General features: G+C 43.0%; 1 protein-coding gene across 1 annotated transcript; it reads right to left on the bottom strand.

The window, feature by feature from the left end:
* Positions 1–779: 779 nt before the first annotated feature.
* On the bottom strand, positions 780–27950 carry LOC136652387 (vomeronasal type-2 receptor 26-like). Its single transcript, XM_066629323.1, has 8 exons — positions 27862–27950; positions 15759–16050; positions 12645–12735; positions 11385–11481; positions 8707–8998; positions 5691–5900; positions 2670–2796; positions 780–1684 (listed from the first exon to the last, which is right to left on the bottom strand). Exons 1-8 carry the CDS (start codon positions 27948–27950, stop codon positions 780–782), a joined length of 2103 nt encoding a protein of 700 aa, XP_066485420.1.

Raw genomic sequence — 27950 nt, 5'->3', positions numbered from 1 at the left:
CATGGGGATCGCCACTGTCTTCACACTGGTCCCTGCTGTACATTCCCAAATATTCTTTCCTTAAGGCTGACAAACCCATTTTGCTTCTCCCCACTTTGTTCCCCCCTCCTGCCACTCCGACACCATTTTACCTCCACCAGTGATGAGAGGAAAGATGAAGCAGGTGGGAAGGCTCAGAACTTCCTGTGAATGCTGCCAACAGCAAACTAAGTCGTGCACTGACAGACGCAAGGGGAGAACTGAGGACACCTGGTTCTCCAAAGCATGTATATGATTGGGATTTGAATGACATTCATGACCCTAATGTTGCCTGATCACTGCACCTCTGATTTACAATGTGGACTTCATTATTTTAACTTGCTGATTTCTGAATTCTGTTTCTTTGTTATATTATCAACATTACCATTGGAAAATGCTATTGTTAGTATTGCATGTTAGATGCAAATATTGCTTCCTAAATCATGCAAATCCCAGAGTAACAAGCTTGGATAGAGTTACAAGTGTGCTGCTTTGTGTTTTCATATGTAACATATGGATATATAGGTATAGAGGAAAAAAAACAACCTATGAAACATGTGTAATTTTACCACCAGATTTAACAATTCCTTGTCTCTCTTACTTAGTAGATTCTTGGTCTTAGTAGACCTCTTCTTCCCTTAGATTGGCCTCTCCATTATATCTCTCCATGAAATTCTCACCCCTCCAGTAATAGATGGCAAATTCAAAAACAAAAAAACAAAAAAAAACACAGCTATAATATAATGATGAAATTGGAAAATTTAATAATTTCTTTTCTCTCTTAGTAAATTCTTGGAGTTGAGATCTGCTTTTAGAACAATAATGTAACATTTAGGGAAAAACATGCAAGCTAGAAGCCCAGTGTTGGAAGCCAGGATGGCAAAAACCTCCACAGCCACTACATATTTCCCCTTGGTGCTCAGATAAGCAGGAACGAAGGAGATCCAAACACTGCAAAAGACCAACATGCTGAAGGTAATGAATTTGGCTTCATTGAAGGCGTCAGGCAGTTTTCTGGCAAGGAAAGCAACAGTGAAGCTGATGATGGCCAGGATACCGACATAGCCCAGTACAGAGTAGAACATGACAACAGAGCCTTCATTACACTCCAGAATGATTTGCCCAGTCTGGGAGTACAAATCAATGTCTGGAAATGGAGGAGAGGTGGACAGCCATGCAATGCAAATCCCCACTTGAATGAGGGAGCAGGAAAGAACAATGGAGTTGGCCACTTTTTCCCCCAGCCATTTCCTCATCCTGTTTCCTGGTTGTGTGGCCATGAAGGCCAGAATCACTATGGTGCTTTTGGCCAACACACAAGAAATAGCCACAGCGAAAAGAATGCCAAAAGCTGACTGACGGAATAGGCAGGACACCTTGCCAGGCTTGCCAATGAAGAGCAGGGACGAAATGTAGCAAAGAAGGATGGCACTGAGAAGGATACAGGTGAGGTTTCGATTGTTGGCTTTGACAATGGGTGTGTTCCATTTCTTTACAAAGGTGAGTAACACCAGACTTGTGGTCACTACAAAGGAGAAAGCCACAGATATGCAACCAATCCCTAAGGGCTCTTTGTATGTTAGGAAGGTTATGCTTTTGAGGATACACTGATCTTGATACTCATTTGGATATTGATCTTCTGGGCATTTGACACAATAAGCTGCATCTGAAAAGAACAGAATGTCAGTAGCTCTCTTCATTCATACTGTGCTGCATGTCTGTTATGAGCAAGCACCCCTCTCTTAAGAAAAGCTTCCCTAAACGGCCTGAGTCCGGATAGTCTTATGGCCCAATCATATCTGGGTCTGATGGTGGCTGATCATGCAAGATCTATCAGAGCCCCAAAAGGTTTGGAAGGTTAGCTCAAGGAGGCAATGTAGCAGCCATGGTGAGGGAGAAGCATGGTGATAAACCCCCCCCCCCATAGCCCTATCCGAGGCACCTCACAAAATGCAGATCAACAGGATAAGAGGAAGCCACTGTCCTTGGTGTTTAATTTCAGTGTCTTGGTAGGCAGAGGGAACTTGACCTGGCCTGGCCCTCTCATGCAGGCTATTGACAGCCCAATCGGTCAAACAGACACAAGACCTCCCCTCACACTGCGGTAAAGTTTAAGAATTCATTACAGAGCAAAAAGAATAAAACAACCATAAGACTCATTTATATTGTTCTGGGAAGTCTACAGAATACAGAACAAGGAAACATGAAGCTCCTAATTTAACACCTCACATATGAACATAGCTCCTGAGCATGTGTAGAATGTTGAACCACTATCCTGCAGAATGACTGGCTGCAATGCTGGGTCTGCCAACAGGAGGCAACTACTCAACTCCCCCCCCCCCAAAAAAAGGCTTTTATACCTGTCAACTACCTTTGAAAATGAATTCCTTAGTGCTTCAAGATGGAGTCTTCAACCTCAAGGTTTTACATTTCCCACACAACCCGGCAGTATGGCTTTGGTGCTGTGGTGCCCTACACAGTTCTATTATCTCACCTGCACTGCTTGACATCTAAGTGACACTGCTGGATGAGGTAATGAGTTGGGTCATGTAAAAGCTTCAGAGAAGACATGGCCATATGAAGATATAAGAGGTTTTGCACAGACAAATCTGTGCAACCACTTCCAGGCAGATCTGTGCACTGCTACTTACCTGTCTGGTTCGCTATCATGTCTTCTGGGCATGGAGTACAACCATAGCAACAAACTGGCTTCCCCTCTTGAACTTTCTTGCTGTGTCCAAGACGGCAACTTTCAACACACGTAGAACGGGGCAACCTCTAAAAATAAAAATAAAAATAATGGAGAGACAGGTGGATGCAATACTTCATTGTGTGAGAAAAAAAAAAATATGCATCTCCCGAACTTGGGAAACATATTCATTTCTGTGAGCTTGTTTGTAAGTGTTTGCCAAGGGTCTTGATGAACACATGATGACCAACTGGAGTTGGTATGTTTCACCTGCATGGCCCTCCATCATGATTCTCATAGCACTCCACATTGCTCTTCCTGTCAGAGGAAATTAAGCCCAATTGTGAGTGATTTCTGCAGCCAAATCCTATTTCCCACTCCTCCCCCCACCAACGCAGCAATGCAAATACGGCTTGCACTGCATCCTGCAGGGAACAGTTCTGGAAGCTTCCTCTGGGTAAGGGAACATTAGTTTGCTTACTCCAGGATAAGCCTCCAAGGTGTGGATGGGTCTTCTCAGACCTGCACCAGCAAAATTCCTGGCTGCTGCTACCGCTGCCACCAAACCTGCCCCTTTCCCAAACCTGATCCCTCCTCCTTCCTGCCTCTATCACTGTCCCATTCCATCCTCCTCCTGCCCCCATCCTGCAACTGCTGGGAATGGCAAATGGCAGGGCTGCAGCCATGTGACAACAAAGGTGCCCTGACACTGCTAAGGTGGTGGGTAGGTCAGGAAGTGGGCTGGGGTGGGCAGGACAGAGCAGGGTCTTCGAAGAATGGGTGAAAGAAGGGAATAGTTATTGGTGCCTGTGACTCTACTTGTGCAGATCTGAGTAGATTTATCAAGGAAGTGGAGGCATATCCTAAAGCAGGGATCTCTCAACTTTCTGGCTGAAGGGCTGCATCAAATATCTGGCATGGTGTCAAGGGTTGGAAAAAAAGATTAAATATAAAATTTAAATAAATACGTTAGAGATGGAACTTAGATGAATGACTGAAATGAATGACTAGGCTCAAATGTCCAGGATTTCTCCAAGCACTAACACAGCCCAAGAAATAAAGCACACACACTTAAATGGACCCCCATTCCCCCACCCCACAAGCACAACTCTGGTTGTGTTTGGTCAACTGGGCCAGAGGCTGGCCGCGGGTCGCATAGAAGGTCTCCGCAAGCCGCATCAGGCCCCCGGGCCAGGGTTTGGAGACCCCTGTCCTAAAGTAACATTCCCTTAGAACAGTGGTGCCAAACCCTGGCCCAGGGGCCACTTGTGACCCTCGGGGGCTCCCAATCCAGCCCGTGGAGAGGTCCCAGTCTCCAATGAGCCTCTGGCCCTCCAGTGACTTGCTGGAGCCCATGCTGGCCCGACGCAACTGCTCTCACTGTGATAACGACAGTTCGATTCTCACTTGAGCTGTGGGATGAGGGCTCCCTCCACTACTTGCTGTTTCACATCTGTGGTCCAGCAGTGACAGTGAAGAAAACGCTGGCCTTGCTTTGTGCAAGATCTTTTATAGGCCTTGAGCTACTGCAAGACCTTCATTCATTCATGTAAGTTCCATCTCAAATATATTCATTTATGCAAATTTATTCAAATTTGAAATGTAAATTAATTCTTTTTTTCCCTGGCCCCCAACACAGTGTCAGAGAGATGATGTGGCCCTCCTGCTACAATGTTTGGACACCCCTGCCTTAACTCAAGGAGTCTTCTGGGACTGCCCCCCCCCACATAATACAGTACATGCTCCACTGGGGCAGCTGAGCTGGGGGAATTTACTTAGATTTGAGCTATAACAGCGCATTTCTTTTTCTGTCAGATCGCTATGTCGTGCAGCCTTCCCAAAAAGTTGCCTGCTGTATGCTATGGTGGGTGGGGGTGACCTGAAGTCAAAGCAGAAGTAAGTAAAAACTTTTTGCTTACCTTCTCTCAAGGGTACAGGCCACCTTTGAGCCTCTTCAGATCCACGCTAGTCATTTTGTTGGTGTATGTCAGAGGAGACCCAGGGGGCATTCCAAGGCGGAATTTGAGGATAGGATCTTGGTACAAGTTGCTGCCATCAGGATCCATTCTGACATTCTCTGGAAATGCCCCATGCCCGCTCTCCATCCTCCACAGAACTCTCCCTGCTGTCCTCCCCACCCATGACATGCCCCTGCCGCCAGCTTACCCAGTCCGATGCAGCCCAGAATCCATGGCAGCAAGGCTCCAGTGCTGTGACTGCTTTGTGGCAGCAGTCGAGACTGGTGCATTCTGTGCTCCATTATTGTGCATTTTTGCCACAGCGGGAGGCTCCTCCCACTGTTGCATGTGGCCCACAGGATTAGGTCAGTGTTTACCAATCTGTGGGTCGAGACCCACCAGTGGGTCATGAGCCCTTTTTTGGGTGAGTCATGAAATGTTAAAAAAAAAAAAATTGCAAGCACCTTTGCCCAGTTTGCAGAACAAAATTGCAGCAGTGGGGGCAATTCAGATGGAGAGACCAGTCTTGTGGCTGGCATGCTGACCTGTGGTATGAGGTAATCTTCATACCCCACATTAAAATATCACACTTTCCAATTTTCTCTTGGCATGCCATAGGTCACATGTGAATCCAGTTTCAGCCTTTTGTCTAGCCTGGAAGTCTCTAGCTGCACATCTTGCTCTGCAGTTCAGCCTTTAGGGTACCCTGCAATGACTGTAAAGGTTTGGGGAAATAGTCCTTGAACTTGATTTTCAGGAAGAGTGTAGAAAATACAGATATACTATATCCATATCCAAAATATGGATATACTATAAGTAAGGTCTCTAGCAGTCTTGGGAGCACAGAACCCTTATTATTAAATAATAAATTATTAATTATAATTAAATAAAAATATTTCTAAATCTCTTTTTTTTGTCTGGTAAAGTAATGTGGGTCCCAGTAGACTGTTGTTTTAAAAGGTGGATTCTGGTGCTAAAACGTTTGGGAAGCACTGAATTAGGTTCTAAGTACCATTTTTCCCTACCTGTTTAAATCTGCTATTCCACACAATGGAATTGTCACTGATGGTAAATTCGAGGGTTGAAATTGTTCCAACTCGAACCTTAAGGAATGACAGATTGGGGAAAGTGATCCAGTTGATGATGTCAAGCCCAGATGACACTTCCTCATTCGCAAACCAGACCTCATGGCCGGCGCCACTGTTAAAGTGGACATTTCTCAGAAAGGAGTGCAGCTGAATTGGGAGGAAAAAAAAGTGTAGAACAAGTTTACAAGTCTTGTACATTCTCTTACTCCAGGGCAAGGTTTTCCTGCCCCAATAGGTCTCCTCAAATCTGCACTAGCTATTTTGCTGGTGGAAGTCCAAGCAGAGTAAGGGAGAGGGAAGAAGATAAGGAAAGAGGTCAGGATGCAGGACATACTGCTGTACCAAGATCCACCACTCCCTCTCCCATTCTCCCTCCATCCCACCCCCTCCGTGCCCACAAACCCCCCCATTCCTTCCCCTTTTTGCCCGGTTCTGGTCACCCTGTCATTCCCTTATTGACACCACCAGCTTACCTTTGCTGCCAGAGGTAGCCAGGTGCAGAATTGGGCCTCTGGCAGTACCATGTGCAGTGGCAGAACTAAAATGACCACCAGATTTGTGTTGTGCTTTGGTGAGGGTGGGGCTGGGTGCTCTGTGAGTGTTCATGGGGTTTGGGCCTTGATGGACATCAGTCTCTGACTGAATTGTCAGTGACATTGGTGAGAGGATGGCAGAACCCAGAGGCACTTTTTGATGACCAAAATGATTCTGTTAAGACCAAGATTTCCCCAGACTATGGCATTGTTTTGTAGGATGCCAGGGCAAGCTGCTGCCCCTCCAATGAGCCAAAGTTAGCCTTTTTCCAAAATGATTGCAGGGCCTGATAGTTTCCTGGCATCATCAAAGGCAGCATGAGCCTGGCCTGTGTTTCTGGCCAGCACCTTGCTACCTTTATAGGCACAGAACAAGGTTCCTGGCATTCCCAAGAGGCCTATCATCAAGACTCTGACAGAATATAGATCTGTTTCACTTCTTCAATGCCTCTGTCTCTTCTGCTTCCAGACTAGAGCCTGGGAACATTATTTGAGCCACAATATCCATGGAAATTGATACATCCTTACTGAAAAGTAATTCACACTGAGTTCAGTAGCGGCCCTCTCCCTAGTAAATGCTCAGGATAGCAATGCAAAACAATCAATATAATCAGGAGTGTACCTGCCAGGGTTCAATGTTGAGACCCTTAAGTTTCTTTCTATCCTGCATTGTTCTTTGTCTTAACACATACATAGCATGTAAGGCATGTGCTACAGCATAGACAGCATTGTAAATATGATAGCTCTGCCAACTCATTTCCATCTCTAACCGAGACCTAGGCAGCATCTCCAGCTTCTTCTCGCCTGTACAGTGCTCACAATGATCTGTAATCCCATTGAAACAACACCTGAATGCCGTATTCAAGAAAAAGCAGAAAAAATGTGTCATGGACTCATCAGGCTTTAGGTTCTGGAGGAAGTCCCGGAATCCTGGCACAGGACTGGTGGAGACTGAGAAAGACAGAGTTCCATGGAATGTTTCTGTAGGGAAGTCCAAAAAGCTGGGTTCATTGGTGAAATCCCATTGAGGGAGACCAATCCAAACTTTGCCTATCGTGGCCTTCCTTCTGTATTCAGCCACACATAAGGCCATCACAAAAGAAATCAGTGACTGTGTATTCCCATTTACAATAATCACATTGACTTTTGTTAATATAAGTAGGTAAAGTATGCCTGAAACATGATGATAGAGCTGAGGAATATTATTATGCTCCCATCCAGCAATCCTTTTCAAGAAAGCAACACAAATGCTATTCTGGGCAAACAAAGGGGTCAGGATGTGCAGAAAGCTTTCTCCATTAATATCATCCGAAACAATGAGGCCAGTCCATGTCCATTTGAAATGCAGCAGTAGGCGAACTATTCCTTTGTGAACAGTAGCTTCTCTTGGTGTGTTCCAGTACACAGAAGGGAAATTATATCCAGTGGATGGAGTCTCATATACACCATAGGGGACCTGGGGGAAAATGTGACTCGTAAGAGCTTCAAGGAATAACTGTGTATTTCCAGTTCAATGAGCTTCTCTCCAGTATTAAGGTCCAGGTTTCCTCTTATTGACTATAGTTTACATACTGTGCACAATGTTTGCTTTTAAATTGCAACATTCCCAATTAAAGGTTTTCATAATTGAGGTTACAGGAGTTTATTGTTCCGAACAAATTCTAATTTTTGAAACCTCATCACTTTCTTGTAGTCAAAAAATCTTCACATATTCAGCCACAGCCACATTACCAGTTCCATCTTGCTTTGGGACTGGGGCAAAGCCCTGTACTGGGTTCCTCTTGGCACCCTTCTGCCCACTGTCGCTGGACTCTACCAATGTCATCAGGATTTTTTTTTAAATATTCTGACCAGTGTAGACCCCTGACCAGTTGATGAGCTGCCCAACCTCTGACAAGCTATCAGAGGCTAGCTGAACAGCAGTCACCATCTTAAAGCAGGGGTGTTCAAACCCTGGCCCGGGGGCCGCTTGCAATCCTTGGGGCCTCCCAATCTGGCCCTCAGGGAGCCCCCAGTCTCCAATTAGCCTCTGGCCCTCTGGAGGCTTGCTGGAGCCCATGCTGGCCCAACGCAACTACTCTCAGCGTGAGGGTGACTGTTTGACCTCTTACGTGAGCCGTGGGATGAGGGCTCCCTCCACTGCTTGCTGTTTCACTTCTGTGATGCAGCAGTAGCAGTGAAGGAAAGGCCAGCCTTGCTTTGTGCAAGGCCTATTATAGATTTTAAGCTATTGTGAAACCTTCATTTACTCATGTAAGTTCCATCTCTAATATATTCATTTATGTAAATTTATTCAAATTTTATATGTAAATTAATTCTTTTTTCCCCAACCCCTGATACAGTGTCAAAGAGATGATGTGGCCCTCCCTCCTGTCAAAAAGTTTGGACACCCCTGCCTTAAAGAACACAAATGGACATACCTGTGGAATCTTGTAGAGACTCAGGATGGTGTCCACTTGCATGGAATATTCTATTGTGAACCCTGCAATGACTGACAAGATGTTCCCTTTATCACCACACCTATAATTGGGTACAGTCTTTTGCTGTTTGAAGAGTAGATCCAGGAGATTATCATATGTGCTCTTTCCTTCAAAATAATTGTCATAGATTTTATACCCAAGGGTCACGTTGGGCAGGAGTTTGAGATTTCCATTGATCTCATGAATGGCAAAAATGAAGGACAGGACATGCTGATAATTCTTAATCTCTATTCTGCAATGAGATTAACCTTGAGACTCACACATACAAAGATATGTCTGCCATTGTGTTGCAAGGACCATGTTTTATTTTATTTATTTATCTGGGTGCTAATGTTCTACCATTCTGCTTCATCAAGCTCTTCAAGGCTGCTCCACAAGTGCACTTGAAATAATTATCGTCTCTAAGGCAATGGGACAATGAGATGATGGTAAAACAGTAGAAAGTGGATTTTTATTCTGTATCTAGAAGAATTCAACTGCATAGTAGAAAACGGTGTAGACAGAATATCACTGAAACATGATATTCTAAGAAACTAAGGCAATGGGACAATGAGATGAAGATAAGAAGATGGTAAAACAGTGGAAAGTGGATTTTTATTCTATAGAAGAATTCAACTGCAGAGTAGAAAATGGTGTAGACAGAATATCACTGAAACATAAAATGTATCTTCAATACATAGGGGTAGCATCACTCTCTGTTCAGAAGCCAGAAAGTACCAAGAAAGATTTTGGCAGACAGGCAACCTCTTTAAACTGGGCCCTCTGTTCTTGTTTTCCTGTTTGTGGAAGACTGTATTTCTCACTACAAACATCTCAGTGTTCCTCATTTCACATTGCTTGCATTTGCACACACCCCAACTATTGTCCATCCCACTTTTATTCATGGTTGGCTTCTGACAGGGATGGAAACTTGAGTTTGAGACTAGGACTCATGAAAAAAGTGGCTCTATGCCACTTGTGGGAAACTCAAGTCACGCAGGCCAATGACTTAGGGCTGACTCAAAACTTGTGGCAGTGACTCAGAAAAGAGTCACATGACTTGAACAGACTCGAGTCATGGCTCGCTTTTGTATATGCTTGCAATTCTGCAGTGACAGAGCCCTCCTTATGGCATGGCAACATTGCCTTGGGGCTGCATTGCAGCTGCACTGGTGCTGGAAAATTGGATAGGATTGGGCCCTCAGTAAGTGGCTCAGGGTGAGTTGCAACAGGCACTTGTTATAATTTATGGATGAGTCGAGTCATGGGATCGTGTTGACTTGAGACTCCTCAAGACTCGGGCAAAATGTCTCTGGCACATCCCTGGCTCCTGGTATATCATGTTTTCCTTGCTCATCTTCACCTATTCATTACTGATCTCTTAATGATTTTTGAAGGAATGATGTGTGTGTTTTTACCTTGAACACACATTTTTTTTCACAATACCATAGTATTGGGCAAGAGTCAATATCTCCTTTTTTCAAAATGAATGAGAGGACTTGCTGAAAAGTGAGTTTTCCTTGAGGGCATGCAATTCCTATATTGTATCAGTGCTTTGCAAACAGCGAAAATTAATACAGGAAAGATAGAGCCACTTTGGAAATTTCCAAAAGGCTTCTTTGGGAAAGCAAAGGAGGGGGTAGCAACTAGGAATAGAAAAAAATGCTTTGAATGTGGTTTGATGCATGTCAGCATCAATTGTGATCAAAAAGGCCGAAAACACTCCATACCAGCATGAACCAGATTCATGTGTCAAGGGCTTCCCTAGGACAACCACAAAGCTAACAAGCTCCTTCGGAAAAAAAATTTGAGAAAATAAGGCTTTTGATATTATAATGTCCCTAAACAAATCTATTCAGCACCAATAGATTGGAATATTGTGGAATATTCCACACTCAGAATATTGTGCACAGTTTTGTTTGCTGTTCCTCAAGAATTACAGTATACAGCAGAGAATCATGCAAAAGAGGTCAGCCAAAATGTTCAGAGTTCTTCCTTACAAGGAAAGGCAACAATGCTTGGGACTATATAGCTTGGGATAAAAGGGTATGATTGAGGAGGGTATGATTGATAGCACATGCATATTAATGTCTACTCAGAAGTAAGTCCTATTGTGGTACATGGGGCTTACTACCAGAAAAGTGTGTATAAGAATGAGGTTGGAGACTTATAACAGTATGCAAGGTGTGGAGGGAGCAGAAAGAGATAAGCTTTTCTTCTTCACAAGAACCAAGGGTCATAGAATGAAATGGCTCCCAAGAGATAAGACAGACAGAAAACAAGTTCTTCTTCATCAATCACATAATTGGTCTGTGGAATTCATTGCTACAGGATGGGATGATGGACACTCATTGGCTTTAAAAGGCAATTGAAGAAATTGTGGTAATTGAAGAAATCTACGAATCAGGATGGCTTTGTGTTACCTTCAGAGTGTGCCAGTATGCCTCGAATACCAGTTGCAGGGGAGCAATGTTGGGAGAGAAGCTGGCTTTTTTCTCCTGCATGTGGGCTTTCCAGAGGCAACTGGTGGGTCACTGTGAGAAAAAGGATGCTGGAGCAGGTGGGCTTTTGGACTGATCCAGCAGAGCTCTTCATCAGGCAAAAAACATTGATTGGGTACCAAACTGTAAAGAACTTACGTGTAAGACTCTAGCACAGTATCAAATGGTTTCCGAAGCTTGTCTGGACTCAGTATAGGGCGTAGAAGAGATAGAACCCCACCAATGACAGTATCTCCTGACCTATAAACATTATTTACGAATGCACATTGATCCTGTGCTTCTTCCCAACAGACAACAGAAGGGAGAAGCAGCAACAACAAGACCATAACCAACCACCGGGCTGCAAATGATTGTGTAACATAGTCCACGCTGCATGTCTGCATCCTGAACAAGAGTTCCTCCTAGAATGATTTCAGTGGCAGCCACTTTGCTTGGACTGCACTCAGGAGCCCCACAGAAGAGAAATTATGTTCCAAGAGCATTTTGCTTGGTAAGCTGAAGATCGAATCCCTAATCAATCCCTCAGTTCTTAGTGGAAATTCAGAACAAAATCACTACAGTTTTTATTGTGGGTCCTTTTTTTTCCTGTCCTACAAATTGTATAGGATAGAAAATAACAGTAATTTTGATAATGACGGAGTACAGAAACACTTCCTGGTGGCCTGAGTTGAAAAACATGTCTGTCTGCATGATGAAAGTAGGCAAGTCTCCCTCCCTCCCTCTTTATGTGTGTGTGCGCATGTGTATAGCGTTGAGCTAAACTGAGGTTGTGACTTGAGGGAGAGTGTCCTTTTGATATGTTCCCAGTTTGCTTTCTTATTCCTTGTCCCAGCAGATGAAGATGAAGCAAGCCTGATAGTGAACTATAGAGCAACCCATGGCCCATCAAGTTTGACCATATGGGCCAAATCACATTGCAGTCAATGCACAATATTCTTCTTTAAAAAAAAAAAAAATAGCGGCTGGAGAAGAATAAAACAAAGCAGAATCATGTTGGAGGTTGGGCCATCTTTAGAACTTTGCACCTGCCATGGTTCTGCTGATAACCCAGACCCTCCTACTCATGACTTTAGCTACAACATTCGTTGTCTTTCAATGGATGGTTATTTTTTTGTTCAAAACAATTTAAAGGAGCATGATCTCAATAGGAAAAACTGGTCCCCATTGCATGACTATGAACAAAAGAACATTCTCCATCTTTAGTACTCGTCATTGGAGTGGTATTTCTAAAAGAGACTCATGATCTTGAAGACTGTGTAGGCTGTCTTCATTTTCCCCTTGACCACAGTGAAGAAAGGGGGAAAGTTCTTGCACTGCTTGGAGTAGCTCTCCAAACTGTGGCCTGCGGGCTGGATCTGGTGTCTGGCCAGAGCCCTCTCCCCCATGAGCAGTGCTTACCATTCTGCTGCACTGCCATTTCATTCTTCACCCGGTCTGGCACAGGGATGCTCTGGACAGTCGCATCTGCCCAGTCATCCTGCTGCAAAGCCTATTGGATAATACACCTGACTGTCCAGAGCATCCCTGTACCCAGATCAGGCAAAGAATGAAGTGGCAGCATGGCAGAATGTAAGCACTGGTTGGGGGGGGGGGGCCTTTTTCTTTTTTGGAGCATAGCTGTCTCCAGTTTGGAGACTGCTGGCTTGGAGAAAGGGGAACAGGGGGAGGGAAGGATGCTCAAATTGAATAGGCATGTGTATAGACTTACAGCTAATAATGCCTGAACACATGAATATGTACAGGGACAATCTGGACCATCAAGTGGAAAAGAAAAGGAATATCAACTGATGAAGAGAAGGGCGTCTCACTGCCATCTGCTGGTGATTCAGTATTATTGCACATACACATTTTTTCTCTTAAATTCAATTCTCCATACTCTTTTCTTGTTCATTTAATTTTTTTTTAATCTGATCTCCTGGGCTGCTGGCAGCAGAGCCATTCTACCAAGGGATTTCCCCCTTAAGCTGTGTGTCCAAACAGAAGTGAGTGAGTGAGTGAGTGAGTGAGTGAGTGAGTGAGTGAGTGAGTGAGTGAAAACCACTAGTCACTACTGCCCTAGATCACAGTGTATGGTCATTGACAATCTCTCCTTCAACCCTGACAAGTGACAGAGACAAGGGGGTTTTGTAACGCAAAAGGGAAACAGCCTGGAGGGTCTGCAGCCCCAGTTGTGGCAAGCTTAGGATGCGCTTTCCCTCTATCCAAGAAACAATACACAATAGTTGGTGAGAGATGATGTAGCCCTCCATCTCCCCATGGTAGCTGGGGGATCTGTGGAAATGTTTGCAAATTGAACAAAAGAAGCCTCATTTTTGAAAGAGATTGCTCCAATTTTTTTTTCCCCTTTTAAACAACCTCTGCCTTAGTTTCCCATTTTTGGGTATTCCACCTTTCCTTCCCCTCTTCTTTGTTGTTATTCTTTTTTTCAAATGCTGCTTTAATATCCATCTATGGGGCAGATCCTGTTTTTGACATCCCCGCCAGAAGTAAACACAATAGGGCCCAAGTTTCTGCAAGCGAAGCATGCATGTAGATGGAACTTCTGTTATTATCCTGTTTAACACAGGTTTGGGAGTGGGAAGGAAAAGAGACAGGAGACAGGCAGCCCAGAGCTGCTCCAGGTTGCCTGGGACTGGGGTTAGGATTCAGCATATGTGCCAGATCCTGACCCCACCCCCATGGACCCATCTGCTGCCTGCCTTCCCCCTGCCCCTGAACTCCTCCTTCACACCCTCCCCCTGCCCTCTCAGTCCCTGTGCCAACCATCCCACCTACCGGGTCCAGGGCTGAATCCAACGGGAGCAGGCCGGCACTCGTCCTTCTGCCAGAGCAGCCTGCTTCTGAGTGTAATATCAGGAGTCTGGTGCAAGGGACTCAAAGGCACAGTCAGGATTGTGCTCTCTGGCCTCTTGAAGGTTTGCTCCTGTTTTGGTTCAGCTGATGGGCACACCCTTCTATGCACTACATTAAATATTAAATACAAAAAAACAAACAAACAAACCCACAAATATTTCAACTAAAAGCATTTTTGCTATTTAAAATAGTGCACAGGGGGATGATGGGGATTGGAAAAACTGGTTCCCATTGTAAGACAGTGAGCATAAAAACATTCAACAGGTGCAGTTTTGTCCATTGGAGTGGTATTCCTGAAGAATAATCATATGAACTGTAGCTGTATTCATTTTTCCCTTGAACACAGTGAAGAAAGTGGGAATGTTCTTGCCCTGCTTGGCAGATGGAGGACTTGTGGAAAACGCACAGTTGACTTGGCACGTTTAAGAATTTTTCAGCTAATAATGGTTGAGAGTAGGTCATGCATTTCTAAGGGTGTAGCCTGGATCAGGACCATAGTATAGAGCAGTGTTTCTCAACATTTGTCCCCCACTGTACCACTTCTCATGGTCTACCTATTGGAAATACCACTGAAAGTGACTGGTAACTGATCATTACCAATTATCTCCAGAGCGAGAGGCCAAATTTGATGGAACAAACACCAGTAAGAGGCTTAGGGTGGATGGGAGGGCTTTTTCAGGAATGTGAAAAGTACACTTTGGAGCTCTGCCCACTAAGGGCCCAATCCTATCCAATTTTCCAGTGCCTGTGTCAATGGGACATGGACTGCAGTCTGTGGTGGGGAGACAGTCACAGAGGCCTCCTCAAGGTATAGGAACACGTGTTCCCTTACCTCAGGGCTGCACTGCGGCTGCACCGGTGCTGGAAAGTGGGATAGGATTGGGCCCTGTGTCAAGCCTCCTACTGCTGTCTGTTGTGTCATGTCATTGGTCTCACTGCCATAAAGAAGTGAGTAAATAAAGTGAGGTGATCCTGATTATCTTCATACATCAGTACATACAGCCCCTTAATTAGAAAGAACTACTACTACTACTACTACTACTACTACTACTACTACTACTACTTCTTCTTCTTCTTCTTCTTTTTCTTCTTCTTCTTCTTCTTCTACGTTTGTCCCGTGTCATGGCGGGGTCAGCTATTTTGGATTGGAGCAGCCATTTCTCTTGATTGTAGGCTTGGTTTGGGTATCAGCACGTGATTTTCATGTCACTGTGCAGTGCGTCAAGCCAGCACTGCTTCAACCTGCCCTTCAGTCATTTGCCATTGACCTCCAAGTGAAGCCCCTTTTGTGCCAGCGTATCCCTGTTGGCGTGCAGAACATCGCCGTACCATTGAAGCTGGGTTTCTCTCAGCTTGTCAGTAAATGGAGCGACGCCGTACTGCTGCCAGCTTAAAACATTGTTAGAATCTCCACACATTCAACTAACAGGCACAGTACCAATTCCATGTTCGTGGAGCACTGGGGCAAAGTACTGCAGTGAGCCCCTATAACACCCTCCAGTCACTGATGAGACTGTGGATGTTCCTGAAGATAGCTGCTGGCGCACAGCCCATCCTATCTGGCCCCTGGTTTCACCCCTCACCAGTGATTAGGAATGCTTCAAAGGATACCTGAACAGCAGTCATACTCCATCCATACAGGAGTACAATTGCACATACCTGTAGAATTTTATAGAGGCTCAGGATGGAGGCCATTTGAATGGCATAGTCTACAGTGAGTTCTGCAATGACAGGCAAGACATTCTCTTTGTTTCCACACTTGTAGTTAGGTCTATTCCTTTGCTGATGGAAGAGGAGATCTACGGTGGTCTCAGAAGTTGCCATTTCATTGAAAAAATTGTCATAGATGTTAAATCCCAGGGTTACATTGGGCAAGAGGTTGGAGTTCTTATTGATCTCATCAATGGTGAAAATGAAGGAGAAGAGATGCTGATAATGCTTAGGCTCTAATCTGCAATGAGATTGACATTGAGGCTAAGGCACTAAGAGATAATCTCTACTGCATTGTCACTAGCACCACCTATAACTGTGTGTTGAATATATCAAGCAGAATGAAAAAAGGAGGCAGGTGATGCCTCAATAATTATTGAAGGTGGTGGTTATTTTCCACTCTGAACATCCTCCCGTTTTCACAGTACTCCAGTGCTGTGTGATGGTCAGCTCTGCTTTTAAAAGTTGGACAAAAGCAAAACCACTTTGCATAAATTGTGTTTTATTGTAATAAATAAATTGCTTTGGTTGTCCAGACTTTTCAAATGTCACTTAACTCTAGGGAAGACTAAACCCACATTTTATGTAATTAGAATTTGTCCACCCCTACTCTACTGTGATAAGATTCCATGGCTGTCACATCGCCCTCTGAGCTGTGCCCACTGGTCTCACACTTGTTTCATACAGAGGGCTGAATAGCATCCACAATGCCTGCTGAGAACTGGAAGTGATGTCACTAAGCAGGAGGTGACGTCATTAAAGAGGAGGGACCTAGAAATAAGCATGTTTTTTGCCTCACTTAGGAACTAATTACCTGCAAATGACAGAAGAGACAATATGCACATCTTGACCATATCTTCAAAATAATTCAACCAATTATCATGTGGGCCAACCTTTCAGCAGCACCGCTTCTGCCAAGGCACCACTTCACAGGTCAGCAGTTGACAGGTGCTGAAAGAGTGCCTGCATGATAATTTCTCACTCTTCTAGGTCGGTTTCTCCCCTCATTCTGTTTCCCACCACCTATGGCCTCCTTCAGCCTCTCCCTTCCAGCACCTTGGCAGAAGTGATGCTGCTGAAAGGGTGGCCCTCATGATAAGTGGCCTCTCCCAGTGTGACCCTTTCAGCCGTGCAGCTTCTGCCAGTGCAACATGGAAGCTCAGCAGCTGAGAGCAGCTAATGGTGGTGTTCGGAGAGCCCGATTTTCAAGGGGGACATTTCCAGCCTGTGGGACTTATTTTGGACACTCCTGAGCTAAGTTATTGAAACAGCGAAGGAAGGTCAGCCATATCTCACTTCCCCCCAGCATAGCACAGAAGGACCTCACACTAGTACAGAGAAGGCAGAAGCTATATGAGCAACACACAAGACTGAGGAATGACTTTTAGCACCATGTGTGACTTGGCCTGTGGTTATGCACTTTCTCCTCCTTGTTTCATCTGCAGCCACTGAGGTGGAACACACGGTGATCTCAACTGGGACAATGGCAAAGGCACTTTGTCTCACTCCACTTAATTCAGATGATTACATTACAACCTCTAGAGCAGTGGTTCCCAAACCTTTAGCATGAGGACCACTTTTCAGAATGCCAATCTGCCTGGGACCCACTGGAAGTGATGTCATTTAACTGGAAGTGATGTCATGGTGGGAAGTGACATCATCAAGCAGGAAGTGCTTTTCTGAGAATGCAGCAAGCACTGAAATCATGCCATTTTCCTTAGATAGGTGGGCTACTAATAATTAAATAAAGTAAAATTAGTAGTGGGGTCACAACCCACAGTTTGAGAAACCCTGCTCTAGAGAAACCTCCACAAAGGCTTTACTTTCAAATGGCATAATGAATGATAGCAGACACCATAACAAGCCCCAGGAAGTTTTGCCTACTTTGGTTCTTACCAGTGCTTTTTTTGTAAATAAAAAGGTGCAGGAACTCACAACTTGTTAATCTTTTATTTATTTATTTATTTATTTATTTATTTATAAACCATTTTTTATTGGAGAAATAAAATATTTTTTATGTGCTTCCCCCTAAAGATGAACTTACTTCTGAGTAGACATGCATAGGATTGGGCTGTCAATCTCCACATCCCCTTCCCCCTAGCTACTTTTTCTACACACATGGGGAAAAATACTGTACAGGTGCACTTGTAGCGTGTAGTATGTAGTGTGGCACTACTTCGAGGAGAGGAAGCAGTGAATGGATTCCAAAAAATGGCTTACATGAGTTCCATGTAATCAACTGTGTTCTAAGCAACTGTGGGAGTAAGAACAAAAAAGGAATTCTTACACAAGCGGGGTCCTTAGGTGTGCATAGAAACAGCTACATTTGCAAACAAGTGATTAAATATGGTTTAATTCAGGTATCAGAATACTCTGTGTCTTTGGGAAGGCGCTTGGCATGCAACTGTATGCCCTTAGCATGTGAAAATGGGTGCAGACAGGGCTTTTTTTCTAATGGAACGCGGGGGGACGGAGTTCCGGCACCTTTTTGCAGGGGCCCCTCCCCTTTGGAGGCATTCCAGGAGGGGGGGAGCAAAATAGAGGCATTCGCTGGGTGGGTGCTGGGGGTGCAGGGTGGGCGGGCGCCTGGCCCCTGCCTGACTGCACAATGACCCCCTCCTGCCCCATCTCCAAGCTCTCACCTGAGCCCAGCTGCCTCCCCTCCCCCCGCGCTCTGCTTCTCAGCGCAGCTTCCAAGCTGGTGGAGGGCGCGGGGGACACGCGCTGACACTGAGGAGGATGGACAGCCAGCCAGCCAGCCAGCCAGCCAGCCAGCCAGGGAGAAGGGCTGCGGCACCCACGGAACGCCCAGGTACTGGCTTGGCAGAGGAGGAGGGGAAGGAAACTGGCTGGTGCAGCCCGGTGCCAATCTGCAGCACGAGCCTAGACATGTCTACTCAGAAGTAAGTCTCATTGTGCTCAATGGGCCTTGCTCCTGGGAAAGGGTGCATAGCCTTGCAGCCTGAGAGCCCAACTCAGAAATAAGTTCCACTGTGTTCAATGAGGCTTATTCCCAGGAAAGTGTCATAGCCTTGCAGCCTGAGTAGACAGGCAGAGGAGGGGCTCTGTGGCTGCAGTCCTCTCCACACTTTCCTGGGAGGAAGCCCCACTGCCTCTAGTGGGACTGACTTCTGAGTAGACAGGCACAGGAGGGGCTTTGAGGCTGCAGTCCTGTCCACACTTTCCTGGGAGGAAGCCCCACTGCCTCTAATGGGACTGACTTCTGAGTAGACAGGCACAGGATTGGGCCCTGAGGCTGCCATCCTATCCACAGTAAGCCCCTTTCACTAAAGTGGACTTCTGAGTAGACATGCATAGGATTGGGCTCTTAGGCTGCAGTCCTAGGCACTTTCCTTGGAGTAAGCTCCATTGACTAGAACAAGACTTATTTCAGAGTAGACATACCTAGGATTGGGCTCTTAATCCTGGCAGAGATATATATCTGCACCCAGTGCTTTTTTTGTAATAAAAAGGTGCAGGAACTCACAACTTGTTAATCTTTTATTTATTTATTTATTTATTTATTTATAAACCATTTTTATTGGAGAAATATAATATTTTTTATGTGCTTCCCCCCTAAAGATGAACTTACTTCTGAGTAGACATGCATAGGATTGGGCTGTCAATCTCCACATCCCCTTCCCCCTAGCTACTTTTTCTACACATGGGGAAAAATACTGTACAGGTGCACTTGTAGCGTGTAGTATGTAGTGTGGCACTACTTCAAGGAGAGGAAGCAGTGAATGGATTCTGAAAAGTTCCATGTAGTAAAATTACTCTAAGCAACTGTGGGAGTAAGAACAAAAAAGGAATTCTGTCCTTAGGTGCACATAGAAACAGCTACGTTTGCAAACAAGCAATTAAGTATGGTTTAATTCAGGTATCAGAATATTCTGTGTCTTTGGGAAAGCACTTGGCATGCAATTATATGTTCTCTGCTGCCCTGAGCAGCTGCTGTGCATTGCTGGAGAGGAGCTGCAAAGGCTGGCTGGCGGAGGGCACGCTTGTGGGGGAAGGATGAGGAGGATCTCTGGCAAGGCTGGACAGCACATTGTACACACATAGAATCCCTTTTCACCTGCCCTTAGCATGTGAAAACGGGTGCAGATATATATCTCTGCCAGGATTAAGAGCCCAATCCTAGGTATGTCTACTCTGAAATAAGTCTTGTTCTAGTCAATGGAGCTTACTCCCAGGAAAGTGCCTAGGATTACAGCCTAAGAGCCCAATCCTATGCATGTCTACTCAGAAGTCCACTTTAGTGAATGGGGCTTACTGTAGACAGGATGGCAGCCTCAGAGCCCCTCCTCTGCCTGTCTACTCAGAAGTCAGTCCCACTAGAGGCAGTGGGGCTTCCTCCCAGGAAAGTGTGGAGAGGACTGCAGCCACAGAGCCCCTCCTCTGCTTGTCTACTCAGGCTGCAAGGCTATGACACTTTCCCGGGAGTAAGCCCCATTGAACACAGTGGAACTTACTGTGGAAGTGGAAGCAGAGCGCGGGGGGAGGGGAGGCGGGCTGGGCTCAGGCAAGAGCTTGGAGATGGGGCAGGAGGGGGTTGTTGTGCAGTCAGGCAGGGGCCAGGAGCCCGCCCACCCTGCACCCCCCAGCACCCACCCAGCGAATGCCTCTATTTTGCTCCCCCCCTCCTGGAATGCCTCCAAAGGGGAGGGGCCCCTGCAAAAAGGTGTGGGAACTCCGTCCCCCCGCGTTCCATTAGAAAAAAAGCCCTGGTTCTTACAAACATGTCTGTCTTTAGAGTGGCACAAAGAATTAGGCCAACAGGGAGGAATTGCTAATATACTCTGACATTATCTGGATCACTGTGATTTTCCTTCTTGGTGGTTTCTAAGACCAAATGGATTCAGATGAAAATGTCGGTGATTCCATTCCAAACAGCTACTCAGAAGACTCGTGTTGCTCCCTTGAGCACCCAGGATTTGTCTAGTATTTGCTCAGTTCACCACACAGGCAAAGGCTTCTGAGCAGAATCTGTGGGAACAGAATTCTGCTTCCATATGGCTCTTTAGCAAAGTTCTTGCAGGGTGCCTGCCATACATATTAGAGCAGCAGGTACTATAGGAAAGAATGTGGGTGTGCAGCTGTGACAGGCTTAGGCACCAACCTGCAGCCTGGTGGCTGTTTTTGCTCTTCTTGCTGCTGCTGCTGCTGCCTTCACCTGTATGTTCAGAGGATATGCATGCTGACTGTATGGTTGGAAACAAACTGCTAGGTCAGGAGACACTATTGTTGGTGGGGTCCTGTCTTTAATGCAACCCATAAGGTCTGCCAATGACTTTCAGGCACCACCCCCTATGAAGATAATCAGTCTCACTGGATGGACCCTGGTCCTAGCAGTTCCAGAAGGAGATTCGTTTTCTCTTTCCATTCTTTCCCTGTCTTTTTCATCATGATATAAATCTCATTAATATCCCTCATTAGTTGCCTCTAGTCCATGCTAATACCTTTGTAAGGAAGCTCACTGCTAATTTTTATTGATGTCTTTTGCACTGTTTTTACCTTTACAAATCCTTTGGAGATATAGTGACCAAAACTGTACACAGCATTATAAATATGACAGCACTATAGATTTATAGAGGGACGTGATATTCAGAGGAGTTCTACTCTCGAGCCCTTTCCCAATGGCCCTGATTTGTGGTTGCCCTGTTTCTTTGGTTGCTCTTGACATGTGCCTCTTGCCCAGGGTGAGTGCTAGGCTTGCATGCTCTTTAGACCAGGCTTAGCTCCTTTCTAATCCCTCCTCCTCATTTCCGAAGTGGCCATACCTTGCATGAAGTAGTTTGTCTGCCTTGCAAAGAACTGACAGTGTCCTGGAGTACTATGCTCTCAAGGTGAAACAAGCCATTTAGGCTTCTTATGCCCACTAGAAAAAAAAAAGAGACTACTGGACTGGATGACTCGTTGACCTTTCCCTTTAAGATGCAGATTGCAGACACTCAAAACATTTGCAAATTTTATAAATAAACTTTTATAAATGTTATAAATATTTCATTCATTCATTTTATACAATAACCATTTACCTCCCTGTACTGTAGTTAATTCAAAGTGTGCTTCTGGTGGTGAAGTCGATAATGAATTTTGCTGTAAAACCTATTTTTATATCAGTTCCATATCCTCCACAAAGCATGTCTAACATAATGACTCTTAAATTTGACCTGTACTTTCACTTTATCATACCATAAATATCCATGCCAAGCAAATCTTAAGTCATGTCCTTCTAGATTCAGCACTTTTCTATTTTGCAGTAACAACCATTCTTTCATCCACAAAAAACAACATGATGCATAATAAATTTTCAAATCTGGCAACCCTAAACCTCCTCTTTCTTTTGCATCCAGCAAAATCTTACTCTTGGTTTTTTTCCCTTGCCATATAAATTTTGTCATATCTTTCTGCCATTCTTTAAATGGTTTATCCGAGAATAAAACTGGTATAGTCCGGAAGAGAAACAACATTTTTGGTAATACATCCATCTTAATTTCAGAAATCCTCCCTAACATAGATAGCTTCAATCTTTTCCATAGTGGGCACTACTTCTGAGTAGTTGTGTTTCCAGGCCCTGGTATGTAGATGAATGAGATGAACTATGTGCCCTAGATAGGCAAATTTGTTTCAAGGTATGACCTTAAGGAAAAGCCTCTTAGGAAAACTGTGAACACAGTGTTGGGTTCCATAGAGGAGGAATGAGGCAAAAGATACATTTACTGAATGAACTTTGTCACTTTCATGGTTTTCTTTGTATCCCTCTATGTAGAGAAACAAAGTAAAAAAAAATTCATAGAAAGTAGGAAATTTCCATATGGCTGGAAGATTAGAGGAAGCTGAGAGAAATCGGCTGCAATTCTCATAATTGGTGCACATTAGTCTGGAAGAGTTTGGGGAAGTATTGTTGGTAGTTAACTGGATGTGAGAGTATATAATTTGTACTGAAGGATTTGAATGAACCTTCAACATTCTCTCCCACATTGGTGGCACTCTTTCATCAAACATGTCCACTTTAACCATGATGCTGGGCAGGAGGTCTGGCTTGCAGATGAGGAATCATCATTTGGATTTGATCTCATCAACTGGAACTTTTTCCCCAATAAATCCTTCCTGAAACTCCGAGATGGAACAATTTCATCAGGTCAACAGGTCACTGATTCTTACCATCAGTGATGATGCCATCATGTGGAATAGCAGATTTCAGCAGGTAGAAATAAAGTACACAACTTGAGTTGCAGGTGCTACTAGCTAGTGCCCCAATTTTACCCCTGCTACTGGTGCCAATCCACAACCATGTCATGAAGCCACATGTTGTATCCAATGTTGGGAGATGGCAGTCAATGGCAATCAGCCATTGTGAAATAGCAAGAGGTATATTTCAATAGGAATGAACATAGAGATGAGTAAAAGCATTAAGGATCCTTCTTTCGTTTTGCTAAGAATTTGTTTGCTGTAAGTCAGGCAGTTCCTAAGAGTTCTTAGTCAGTTCTTCAGAAGGCAAAATGTGTGGTGCAATGGAGGTGTGTTCATGGAATGAACATGGAACTTTCCAATGAAGCAGGCAGATTCAGTGATGATCCCATTTTCCATTCTTAGATTCCTCCCCATTCAAAATGTGTCAAAAGCTGCTGTGTGGGAGAGAGCGAGAGAGTTCAAGAAGGAAAACCAGTTTGTTGCTACGAGTGTACTCCATATCCGGAAGGCATGACATTGAACCAGACCGGTAAGTCCAAGTGCACAGAGCAGCGTGGAAACATTTGCAAATATTTATTTGCCCAACTTCAAGTCCTCATATGGTTGTCTCTTCCCTGAGCATTTTAGTTATTCTCCTAGTGACAAAAAATTTCCTTTCAGTCTTTAATTTATAAAATGTTATAATGACATTTCTAGCCCAGTCTGACAGAGCTGGCATTGCATACTGTGCTGGGGGGAGCAATCAAATGGCCCAGGTGAGGTAAGGACCAATGATTTTCACCCTATCTGACTGCCAATGGGTCATCTCTGACCTATATCAGATATTTAACTGGCAGAGGAGCCTTGGAGGGGTGTGTGTCAAGCTGAGAAAAGAGGGATGGGATGTTGGTAGGCACTCCTGCCACCAAAGTCCTCCCCCCTCCTGCCCAAACCAACCCTTGTTCAGCCCACCACACACCAGGGTTTGAATAGACAAGTACTGTAACTCTTTCAAGTTGTGTTCTCCCAAAGATAAAGAGCAACAGAATGGGAGCTGAAATATGCAAAGGACATTTGGAAGCTAAGTAGGAAGAGAATACAAAATGTGAGACTCCAGAACAAAATGTGCAGATCTGTGTAGCCACATATGGGTGGTTGGGGTTCAATATGTGATAAGGGAAAAATATCTGCTTGGCCTGAGTTGCTCTCCAGTCACCTCCTAACCTGCATGGCCTACAGTACAAACCAGTCAATCAGCCTCTTCCAGTGCAGGGTAGGATTGGGCTTCCCATCATAAAGTTATGCACCTATAATCCTGCTGCTGCCTTTGCTGGATTTGAGCCATTCCCATCAAATGAGCATTGCCAAACAGGAAAAAATAAAATCATTCCTTTTTATTTTTATTTTTTTTTTAATATATTTTATTTATTCATTACAGATACAGGAAAGGAAATAGGTTTAACTTTGGGTGGGTACAACACAGGTTATACATAAAGTTTGGCCCCAGATTCCAACATACATCATTCAGTTAACACAGAAAAAACACAATAATCATCAATACAAAGGCTCGCATATTTATCAATATAAAAAATTGACTTTTACGAAACACTCAATTTTATCTAACTAAATTTATCTACCCAATCATAAAAAACTTCCAATATTTTCTTACTCTATCTAAATCTCTTTCATTCTTTCTGTTAAAACCTCCATTTCTGCTACTTCATAAATTTTATCTATTAAATTTTCTTTAGTTGGCACATCTATAGATTTCCATTTTTTCGCAAACAATATTCTTGCCTCTGTAACAATATGTACAATATGGTGTTTCTTAAATTGGTCTTTAATTTCTGATATCACATTTAGGAGGAATACAGTATTTCTGGTTTGAATAGTAATACACAATGCAATATCTCTTGCAACACTTTATGTATCATTTTCCAATATTTCTTTGCTTCTTCGCATGTCCACCACATATGATAAAAAGTTCCTTCTAGCTCATTACATTTCCAACACTTATTTGATAACCCAGAGTACATTTTTGCTAACTTCTCTGGTGTTAAATACCATCTATAAAACATTTTATATAAATTCTCTTTAAAAGACACTGCTTTAGTTATCTTAATATTTATACAGTGGTGCCTCGCAAGATGAAATTAATTCATTCTGTGAGTCGTTTCGTATTGCGAAAATTTCATCTTGCGAAGTGTGGTTTCCCATAGGAATGCATTGAAATTTAATTAATGCGTTCCTATGGGCAAAAAGAGTCAGAACAAAGTCAAATTTGGTTTACAAAGTGTTTATTAAGTGCTCTTTAAAGGCATACCATATTTTTTGCTCCATGTAAAGTGAACAGCAGTCAACAGTGGCATTAAGAACCATTATCACTGTCATTAACAAATGGAGAGATTTAAAGGTTTGAGTACTCTAGTTTTCTGGAAACCCCAAGAACTCATCATCGCTAGAGTCAGAATTTATGAAGCTCATTTGCTCACAATCACTGACATCACATTCTTCCTCCCCCTTCCTTAGGGTGAATGGGAGCATAAACTGGCATGAAGATCCTCCCCCTTCCTTAGGCTGAATGTGAGCATAAACTGGCATGAAGATCCTCCCCCTTCCTTAGGGTGAATGTGAGCATAAACTGGCATGAAGCATAAAAAAAAATTCATCTTGTGAAGCATGGTCATTAAAATTCATCTTGCAAGTCACCAAAAAATTGCAAAACACTTTCGTCTTGCGAGTTTTTCATTGTTTTTCATTCATCTTGCGAGGCACCACTGTATTCCAAATTTGATTCCAATCATCCATTGATATATTATATCCAAAATTTTTTGCCCAACGCACCATTGCATCTTTAACTATCTCATCTTCCATTCTTATCTCCAGGAGAAAACTGTACATTTTTCTTATATACTTTCCCTCATCAATCAAAAATATTTTATCAAAACTTATATCTTCTTCATTTAGACCTATTTTTTGGTCTTCTCGTAATCTTGTTCTTATTTGCATTTCATTCCACCAGTCCAGCTTTCTGGTCCGAATATATTCCTTGTATCATCTTGATAAATTTTGGACCAAAATCTAATTCTTGCAGACAATTAATCATAAAGTCCCAATGTAAATTGTCAAAAGCCTTCTCAGCATCTAAGAACACTAGAGCTAAATTCTTATCTGGATGGGCTTCAAAAAATTCCAATATATTTATTATCATTCTCACGTTGTTTTTCAATTGTCTTTTTGGTAAAAAACCAGTTTGATCTTCTTTAATTATCTGATTTAATACTTTGTTTTAATCTTGTAGCTAAAATTGAAGCGAAAATTTTGTAATCCATGTTTAAAAGCGAGATGGGTCTATAATTTTTAATTTCTTTTTCATCTGTGTCTGGTTTATGTATCAAAGTAATTGTTCCTTCCTTCCATGAATTTGGCATTTCTCCAGTCTCCCATATATCATCAATGACTTTTTAAAATGGTAACAACAATACTTCTTCAAATTTCTTATAATACTCAGCTGGTAATCCATCAGGGCCTGGCATTTTTTGAAGTTTTTGTATTTTAATCACTTCTGTAATTTCACTTATAGCAATTGTATTTTCCAATAAATTCTTTTGATAATCTAAAATTTTCATACTGTTATTTTTCTTCAAATATACTGTTTGTTTCTGGTGTTCTATATTTTTTCTCCCATATAATAACTGATAAAATTGATCAATAATTGATTTTTTCTTTTCTACTTCTTTTCTACTTCTGTTTCTTCTTTCCCAGTCAAATATTTCAATGTCTTAATATGATTTTTTTGTCTTTCTTTTTTAAGCTTGTGGGCTAACCATCTTCCTGGTTTATTTGCATTTTCAAAAAAATTCTGTTTTGCCATTTTCAATTTCTTCTCCATTTCCTGAGTTTGGAATATTTTAATTTCATGTTGTATTTTCTTAATTCTTTGTTGGATTCTTTGATTTGTAGGTTCTTTCTGTAATTCCTTTTCGCCACTCTCTAATCTTTGTACAAGATCTTTCATTTTCTTCTCTTGTCCAATTCTTTGTTTTGCTGCATTTCTTATTGCTAATCCTGGAAAGAATGCTTTACTTGCCTCCCACACCATTTGTGTTTTAGTTTCTGAATGAAAATTGGTCTTAAAAAAAAATTCCATTTCCGACTGAAACGTTCCACCTAAACCGGATATTGAAGCCCAACACATATCAATTCTAGACCAGGAGTTATGTGAATTTGAATAATATGTAAACTGTTTTTTCTCTGGATATTGTGTTCTCCATGTATCAATCATCTGTAATTCTTCTGCCATTTCCAAAAAAAATCTGGGTAGGGTTCCTCCTCTTTTTAAAGGTCTTTTGTTAAATTTTCTGTCCCATTTAATTTGAAAGACCGCATTAAAATCTCCAAATAGAAAAAGATTCTCATGTAGTCTTCTATAAAACTTATCTTGATGGGTGTTTGGTGCATAAATATTGACAATTAATGCTTTCCTTGTTTCAACTTGGATCTCTACAATCAAAATTCTCCCATCTTCCGATTGCCATTTCAATTCGGGTTCCAATTTGGGGTAAACATATGTAGCTACCCCCCTTTTCTTTTGGTGTGAGTCTGAGGCAAATAATAAAGTTCCTATTTTTCTATTTTTAAGAAATCTAGCATCATTTTTTTCTAATATGTGTTTCTTGTATAAAGATTACATCTGCTTTGGTTTGATATAATTGATGAAATATTCTTCTATGCTTCTGAGGAGAATTCAATCCATTAATATTTACAGAAAAAAATTTCACTTGTTGTTCAGCCATTTTCACTTAGAAATTTGTTTTGTCTTTCTTGTTAATCTAATTGTTTTCTGTCTTACTTGTACAGTCCTTCTTCCTCCTACTGCTCCTTGTGCTTCTTCTTGTTCTTGTTCTTGGCTGTCATCTGTATCTTGCTCCTTTTTCTTTTTTCGCTTTCCTCCATTCTGTTCAT

The sequence above is a fragment of the Tiliqua scincoides genome, chromosome 5 (genome assembly GCF_035046505.1).
Source record: "Tiliqua scincoides isolate rTilSci1 chromosome 5, rTilSci1.hap2, whole genome shotgun sequence".
NCBI classification, from domain to species: domain Eukaryota; kingdom Metazoa; phylum Chordata; class Lepidosauria; order Squamata; family Scincidae; genus Tiliqua; species Tiliqua scincoides.
This window is presented reverse-complemented; position numbering and strand designations above follow the sequence as displayed.